This window comes from Grampus griseus (genome assembly GCF_964374135.1).
Source record: "Grampus griseus genome assembly, chromosome: 19".
Classification (NCBI taxonomy): Eukaryota; Metazoa; Chordata; class Mammalia; order Artiodactyla; family Delphinidae; genus Grampus; species Grampus griseus.
In genome coordinates this window covers 11135422-11144266 of record NC_139013.1, presented here as the reverse complement: position 1 = coordinate 11144266, position 8845 = coordinate 11135422, and the positions used below count along the sequence as shown (strand labels likewise).

General features: G+C 57.0%; 1 protein-coding gene across 1 annotated transcript; it reads left to right on the top strand.

Annotated features, from left to right (window-relative positions):
• Positions 1 to 273: 273 nt before the first annotated feature.
• On the top strand, positions 274 to 7552 carry CD177 (CD177 molecule; the record flags this gene model as incomplete). The annotated part of the gene is made up of 9 exons (XM_082676790.1): positions 274 to 319; positions 391 to 531; positions 777 to 959; positions 1695 to 1835; positions 1991 to 2107; positions 5711 to 5851; positions 6574 to 6759; positions 6897 to 7028; positions 7290 to 7552. The coding sequence occupies 9 exons, from the start codon at positions 274 to 276 to the stop codon at positions 7550 to 7552; spliced, it is 1350 nt and encodes a 449-aa protein (XP_082532916.1).
• Positions 7553 to 8845: the final 1293 nt, after the last annotated feature.

Here is an 8845-nt window from a genome sequence, read left to right as displayed (position 1 = left end):
GCCTCCATCTCTAACTGTGGAGGGACTGGGGGCCCAGACTCCTGGGTCTGGGGAAGGAGGGAGGATGCAGACTCCCCCTCGACCTCACTCGCCAACCCTCCAGCCCCCACCCTTCCCCACCCCTGCTGCCTTTAAGGTGTTGAGACTCAGACGGAGGCCCAGGCCCCATTTAGCAAGTCCCACCCCTCCCCACTCCTTTCCTGGACTGCCTTGAGTGAGGCGAGATATAAAAAGGAGGAGAGAGCAGGAGTGAGGGTTCCAGCTGCCCTGATCATGAGCCCTTTCCTGCTGCTGGCCCTCCTGGGCATCACCGTGCCCGGTGAGTGAGGACCTCAGACGGGAGGGGACTCTGGAGGATGAGCTAAGACTGATTGGCTCTTCCCATCTCAGGAGTGCAGGCCCTGACCTGCTACTGGGCGACACTGATGTCTGTGAAGAATGCATCGGAACTGCCCCTCCAGTGGACGGCTAGCCAGAAGCACTGTGAGGAAGGCTGGAGCTGCCAGGAGGTTCTGATGCTGATGGAGAACGGTAAGGAGGGCCCGTGGGCCCCCGCCCGACTCCCACTCTCTTCTGTGCAGAGACGCTCCTATCGCCCCCGCTCCTAGGGCATATTCTGTGTACAAACTCGAAAGCCTGCTCCCCCCAGTACAAGGAGCTGTTGCCTCCTCGGCTACCCAGTGGCCTGCTCTGCAGCCTCTCACCCCAGAGCACGGGGCACATCCGCCCTCTAGTCATGACCTCACCCCGGCCCGTCTCTCTCTCTCTTGGTCCAGGACCCTACGTGTTCATGGTGCTCATCAAGGGCTGCACCCAGGCAGCTGATCACGAGGACCTCATCACCCAGCACAGGGCAGGCCCCGGCCTGTCCATCGCCTCCTACACCCGGGTGTGCCGGGAGGACTTGTGCAACCACCTGTTCACCAGCCTCCCTCTCTGGGCCCCGCACCCACCCACAGGTGCCGGAGGGAGAGGAGGAGGGTGTTTGGGAGGAGGGAAGCCACGGGGCTGAGGCGTTGGGGTGAGCACCCTGGGGATGCTCCTTTAGAATCCCTCCCTGCCCCCCTTCCCCAGCACAGCTCCTTCTAACAGTCCCGGAGCAGAAAACTGGACCGCTCTTCCCATGTTCAACCACCCACCTCCGACTCTGGCTCTGGCCCTGACCTGGTACCAGCTCCTTCTTTCCATCCCGCTGGATTTGGTCCACGCGTGTTCTAGTCAGGGTTCTGGCATTTCCTCCTCCTGAGTGAAACGGGCCTGTGACTTCCCACTGTCTTTTTCTGTCTGAGACCGTAAATCGGGTTTGGGGCTGTGTTCTGCGTTTCTCTACTCTTTGGCATCTTTTGTGGACACGGGCGTCTTGTCTTCTTGGACTGTTTAGTGGAACTTGTGGGTGAAGCCACTGGGTCCTCCCCGGGCACCGCTCCCCGACTCGTACCACCTCCTGCGCTCAGTCCCGGACGCCCCTTCCCAGATCTCACGTCCCCTCCTCAACCTTGCTGTCTCTCTAGCTCATGTTCCAAATGCCCCGCACCCCAGGCCTTCATGAGAAGAGCTCGAGGAGGGCACATTTGGGGGACACTAGGGAATTGATTCTTGGGGACCAGCAAAATGGGGGAGGGGTGGAGGGAAGGCACACGGTCTGAATTCAGAGCCTTCTCAGTCCTGCCTCCCTTTCTCTGTCCCCTCCCCAGCCCTGGGGTCTGTGCGGTGTCCAGTCTGCTTGTCTGCCCAAAGCTGCCGGTCTGCAGCAGAGCTGACCTGCCCCGCCGAGAGCACGCACTGCTACAGTGGGCACCTTCTGCTCCGTGCTGGTAAGCCGGACCGAGATCTGAGTCTCTGGGGAGGAAAGGGAGCTGAGGTCTGGGACCCGGAGGAGGTCTGGGACCCGGAGGGTGGGCCTGGCTTCCCAGAGCTGCGCCTCCCGCATGAGGGATGGATGGTCCCAGCAGCAGTGTCTCCCTCTCTCCCCTCCTCTCACTTTCCACAGGGAAGCGCTCCACCCATCTGAGAGTCCAGGGGTGCATGTCCCAAGCAGGCTGCAACCTGCTTAATGGGACTCAGGAAATCGGGCCCATCAGTCTGCAGGAGACCTGTGATTCTGAAGGTGAGTGTCATACCCACAAGACCAAATGCCCTGCGCCGCAGCCTCGGGCCACGATGACCCTGTGAAAGGCGGACATCCAAACACATCCCACCAAAGCCAGCACCACGTCATTCAGATATTTATTACTCACTCAGGTGGATGTGATGTAAGGGATTCTCCCAGTAGGCGCTTCAGGTGAGGATGCCAGTAAGAGGTGTCCAGCTTAAGGGGAGACAGAGGGTGCGTGGTCCAGGGGACATATCTATAGGACAGGAGTCCACTGGTGGGTGTTTTATTTGTTTTTGTTTCCGTTTTTGCGGTACACGAGCCTCTCACTGTTGTGGCCTCTCCCGTTGCGGAGCACAGGCTCCGGACGCACAGGCTCAGCGGCCATGGCTCACGGGCCCAGCCGCTCCACGGCATGTGGGATCTTCCCGGACCGGGGCACGAACCCGTGTCCCCTGCATCGGCAGGCGGACTCTCAACCACTGTGCCACCAGGGAAGCCCCTGGTGGGTGTTTTAAATGATGCTGGGCCTGTCCAGGTGGGAGAGGGGCAGGGGAGCAGGGAGGAAGGCCAGAGGGGAGAGAGGTGGGCTGCCTCGCGTGCCACTCTGTCCATTGGCTGCAGAAGTGAGTGCAGGTGTGCCGGCTGGTTTCCTTGCTGGGAGTGACTTGCTGCTTCCAATTCTACTTCTCCACACTCCTGACCTTGGGTAACCCTGGGTCTTCCCCTTCCCCTTGACCACCCTCACCCATCCCCCACCCATGGTACTGGAGCACCCCAGCAGCCATGCTGCAGAGATAAAAGATCAGCGAGGATATCAAGGGTGCTTCAGGTGTGACAGGAAAATTAAAAGCCAGACGGGGACACGGGGAGGGTCCCCACTTCCCTGTGGAAACCCAGCCAAACCGTACACCGGTGGATGAGAGTGGCCTAGAGCGTCTTGCTGTGAAGCACCTGCCGTGGCAAGGTGGGGCGTGGGGTCTTAGGAAAGTGGGAGAAGGGTCTTCCCTGTCCGAGCTTCAGGGAGAGAGTTGAGTGAGTTCAGCAAACGTTCCTCTTGTTTGGATCTCTCTGGCTGGACTGGGAGCCTTGAGGACAGAGCCTAGATGTCACTGACACCAGGCTTCCAGCCTCGGGCAGCACAAGGGCTGGCTGAGGATGGGCACCCACGATGCGTTTGCTGACGTGAGTTTGTACAGGATTCCAAGGTCTGTGGAGACCCCAGAGGACTCAGACCCTGGCCCTGCCCTAAAGGGCTTCCAGGACCAAGAAGGGAGACATCGCAGACACAGATGGTCACAGGGCTGTCATGGAAGTGGGTCTGGGGGGTCCTCAGAGAAGGATGATACTGATGTCCTGGGAGGGGCGAATCAGGGAGGGCGTCACAGAGGAAGTGACCTGTGAGCCGTGTCTTAAAGATGAGCTGCAGTTTATTCACAGAAGAGGAAAAGGACACGAACAGGCAGAGGAAACAGCATGGACAAAGGCTTGGAGGTGGGGGCAGCCCGCTGATTTGAAGAGGGGTCCCTTGGCTCTGCCTGAGGAGGGGCTCATCGAGAGGATGGGGTGCAGCTGGGGGTGGTGGGTGATCACAAGTTTTCCAGGTGGAAGGAACAGCGGGTGCCAGGCCAAGGAGGCAGGAAATGCCCTGCTGTGTCTTGGGAATGGATATTGTTGGGGGAGCCGAGAGGTAGGCGGGGTGTCCTGGTGGTGGGTCAGGTGTCTGCCCAGCCAGACTGAGGGGCTGGCCTTTCTGCTGAGGGCAGTGGAGCTGTGGAAGGGTGTTGAGCAGAGGAGAACAGAGTCTGAATCTTTCCTTCTCATTAATGCTGGTTTACTTATCTGGCCTTCGTCTCTGGGACTAGGTAACATTCATAATTCAGAAGGCGTTTCCGAAACAGATCAGATGTGCGCCACACACGCCACACACACCACACACCGTAACGCACACAACACACTCAGGAGACACAAACACACACTGTGCCAAGTACACACCACACCTCACATACCGCACACGGGCCTCCTTAAACCTCACACATCCCGCACACACCACAGACTTCACACACTACATATAGCACATGCCACACCCAGCACACAGACCACACTTCACATGCCGCGGACAGCACACACAAACAAAACACAGGTACACGGGACACACACCACGCCACACCCATGCAACAAACATATACCACATACCTCACCAACACACTGTATCACTGTACACACACACCACACATCACATACCATACACACACCATATACATTTCACACATTCCCATACTACCCCACACACCCCACATACCCACTACACATCTACACACATCCCATATATGTACGCTCTCAAACCACACACGTCACATAAAACACAGCCATCAGGCCACAAATGGATATCCCTAATCTATGTCCATATTCTGTTGGCTTTCAGCATCAGAGCCGGATCTTGGATGGTGCATTTGTCTTCCCTGGTTAAGTTCAGTTCGGTAGTTTAGCAAATATCTATTGAGCATCGGCAAGGCCAGGCATGAGAAGATGGGGTACAGCGAGATGTCAGGGAGTAAGTGGAGGACAGAAGGGCATCTCAGGGAGATAGAACAGCTCCTGGAAGGCGTGGGGGAAGGAGAGGACGGGGTGCCAGGACTGGGTGCAAAATGGACCACCGCAGGAGCCCATACTAAAGAAGAACCAAAGGGCTGGGATTGTAACAGCCTTGACTCTCCCGCTAAGGAATAGGATGGTGGTCCCAGTGAGAGCAGTGGGCCGCACAGTCAGGGAGAGCACAGCCTTTAAGAGCTGAGCGTGTGAGTCAGAAAGACGTGGGTTTCTGTCTGGGCTCTGCCGCTGACCCAGCGTTTGAGGATTACCACCTCTTTGAGCCTCTTTCGCCAAGTTCAGGGAGGAGGAGATAACCCCAGACAGTCAGGGGTCGCAGAGTATACAAAGGCCCTGGGGTGGTATGTGCCTGCCATGTGCTCAAGGAAGAATCCAGAGGCCAGTGTGGCTCCAGCAGAGTGATCAAGGGGAATAAAGACATTTAAAAAAAGAAAAGAAAAGGAAATGGGGATGACGAGGGTAACACCACCTGCTTGGTGCGGGGCGGGGCCAGGGGACAGGAGGAAATGAGCCAATCCAGGCGAGGCAACTCCTCGGGAGGCTTAAACGGGTTAATCCCTGGAAAGTAGTCATGGCAGCCGGGCACCTCAGTTAAGTGTTCAGGGCGCGCGAAGCGTCTGAGTATTTTTGTTTGGAACATAGGGTTTCTCAGTTAAAAGAAATCTGCGGTGTCAGGCTGCCCTCCTTATTTTCCAATAAGGACCCTGAGGCCCAGAGAGGGAAGTAGAGATTGGCTCATGCTAAGGAAGAGCCATCCATCTCTCTCACACCCAAAGGGAGGAGAAGCCGTCCCCAAGGGGGGTTGGGAAAAGCCCCCGCGATATTCCAGCAAGAACAGGGGAAAAACTGGGGGTGGGACTCGGACTTCCTGTGTCCCTGCTAATCTGAGGCGGAGGCACCCAGCGGCTAGAAGGCTTGGAGGGTGAGTCAAGAACGCGATCATCTTCCCAAGCGCAGGACCAGGCAGGCCCCTGAATCACCCAGACCCTGGTCATTCTTTCTCCGCAGCTATGCTCACCTGTCATCGGGGGAACATGCTTCGGATTTCTCAAGACCTGGCTCAGAAACCCGTCACGTGGTCCACGAATACGGAGCAGCTGTGTAATCGTGGGGAGGTGTGTCAGGAGACGCTTCTGCTCATAGATGTAGGTGTGTGGGCTGCCCAAGAGGGCAAGACCCCCGCACGGGGTCCTGCGTCTCGCTGCCCTGGATTCTGTGCCCTGAATCTCCTGCCAGGTTCCCCTCACGCTTGCAGTTCCAAACCCAATTCTCCCTCTTTCTGCGCCCTGGTTTCCCCTTCTGAAACCTGGGGCCGAGGTGATGGCAATCGTAGTACCTACCCTGCTGCGTGGTCGCTAGGCTGTATCCGGTAGTCCAGGCAAAGGGCTGAGAGAGCTGGCACAGAGTAACCTCAGTGACTGCATTCAAGGTCTAATGAGCTGCCCGTTGTGTGCCAGGCACTGTTTTAGGTGCTGTAGATCCCATCGCATCTGCCTTCTTGCCACTTTATGTGCCAGTGGGGAAGCCAAAAAAAAAAAAAAAAAAAGAGTAAGATACACCTATGGAGGTAAGAGCTATGGAAAGAAATCCAGCAGGGAAAGGAGATCAGGAGAGTGAGGTAAAGGTGGTAATTTGCTCTCTGAGGAGCTCTAGTGAGAAGGTGACATTTGAGCGAGAACTGAGAGGTGGCAGAGCTGGGGGAGGACCCAGGCTCTGGCCCCGGTCTTCCCCGTGCACTCACCGGGACCTGTGCTCCTGTCCTCAGAGGACCCGCATCCCACCTCTGCCTGCTGTGCACCGAGGAACCCCTGGCTCTGCCCCCTTCCGAGTCTCCCCTCCCCCCACCCAGCTTTCACTCTGTCACCCCTCAGGACCCAGATCGCTCCTGGTGGGGAGCAAAGGCTGCAGCAAGGCCAGGACACCGGATTCCCAGGCTATCTCCATACACTCGGGGCCGCCCGGAGTGCTCGTCGCCTCCTTTGCCCGGTTCTGCACTTCCGACAGGTGCAACTCGGCTGCCAGCAGCAGTGTCCTGTTGAACTCCCTCCCTCGTCCAGGTGTGGGACCCCAGCGGGCTGGGTGGGACCGGGGGTGGGGAGAGATGGGGCCCCAGAGATACACTGTGGGGCTCAAGGAGGGTGGCTAAGAGCTAAGAGCAGAGCTGTGCGCCCCCAACTTTCTCTCTGCTCCCCAGCTGTCCCTGCCCCAGGAGACCTGCAATGTCCCACCTGTCTGTCCTTTGGATCCTGCACACAAAACTCTGGTACTGTGACGTGTCCTAAGGGCATGAGTCACTGTTACCAGGGTCACATTGCTCTCAGGGGAGGTGAGTGCTGAAGGTCAGGTCCCAGGGATGAAGGGGCTGGGGGCCTCAATTCACTGGTCCTGAGGCGGGAGGGTGCTTGAGACCCTGGCTTATGCGTTTGAGGGTGGAGGGGGCTGGGGACCCAGATTTTCTAGGTCGGAGGGAGGAGGGGCCTAAGAGCCTGGTCTCTTGGTCTGAGGGGGGGAGGGTCTAGGACTCCTAGGGTTTAGGAATTTAAGCTGAGGAAACCTGAGCCCTCTCTGACTCATATTCACTCTCCAGGTGGGCTGAGCTCCCCAGTGGGCATCCAGGGCTGCATGGCCCAACCTTCCAGCTCCTTATTGAACGGTACCCAGAATATTGGGGTCTTTTCTGTGATTGAGGACCATAATGAGGTTATGGTGCCAGATAGAGCTGCCCCTACCCTAGTGCCAGATGGAGCTGCCCCTGCCCCCTACCTGGCTTGGGTGGCAGGGCTGGGACTATCCCTAGCCCTTTGGTGTGGGGCGCCCTCCCTGCTGACCCCATTTCCCCATGATTCTTAGCCCTTGCTGACCCCCTAGCCCAAACCCTCCCTCTGACCTCATAACTAAACAACCTTGGACACTGAATTATTTCCCAGTCCTCTACACGAGTTAGCACCCACACCCACCCCACGTACTGTATGACCTGATGACAGGGCCTCGGAGCAGCTGAACTTGCCCTGCGGGAGGGTGGACATTCAAGCAGTGGCCCCGTGTGTGTGAAAATAAAGACACTGTCCTTTCCCCCAAATGCTGGGGTTTCCCTACGTGAGGGGAGGGGAGGGCTCCCAGAGAGCTGGCATGAGGGAGGAGAGGAATCCGGTGACAGATTCACCATCTCAGGCTGTCCTTTACTGATCTGGTCCACATCCCCATTGGACCCCACTGGGTGGCGGCAGAGTCTTCAGGTTGCTGCAAGTAAAAGTATTTGGGCATCGCCATGACTTGGGAGGCGAAGGTGCACCAATGAGGCTTCTATCCCAGTAGCCAGGGCCTCAGCACCAACAGCGGGCTCACCCCACTTGAATAACTTAAGAGTTTGTGTGAAGCAGGGAAACAAGAGGCTTTGCACAGTTTCCTGAGGCTGATAGCATTGGGGCTGTTATCATCCTAGGCCTGAAACACTGAGAAGTCATGACCATTACTAGAATCTGGAGGGGGTGGTGTTTAGAGAACGCTGCCTGACAGGATCTCTGCTCCCAGGCTGAAAACCCATCCAGCCCACAGCGACACTACGGGGAGGGAGCTGGGGAATTAATACCCCAACCTCACTCAGTGTCCGCCCTCTGGTCTCCTGTTGGGTCTCCCCATTGACTGAACCCAGCTGGAAGGCAGGAGATCCCATTGACAGTCCCCACAGCACAGGGCAGGAGAAGAAGCTGAGAGAGTGAATTTGAAGAAGGAAACAGAAAGTGTCCAGCACAGTCACCCCTTTCCTTTGTCCACATGAAAATCAGAGTCCTCAATACAGAAGACACAACTCCCATCCGTTACCATATTGTGCTAACGATAATGGGTCACACACCCACAGCATTAGACAACCAGTTCTTCATGTACCACAGTGAGAGGAAGATGGGGAAAAACAGCATATAACGAAGATGAAAAGGTCCTGACTGTGTAGCTGGTGGTGATCAGAGCTGCCCTCTCCTACCACCCATTCTACGTTCTCTTACCACCTGCCAACACCTCCTCGGGACAATTGGTGTGACACAAATCTTCATTCTTAAGGGAAGTAAGTGTTCAGTGGTCTTGTCCTTATTGGCTCTTGGCCACTTTCTGCTGAACAGGGCCACCGGCCAAGGAGATATTACCGCC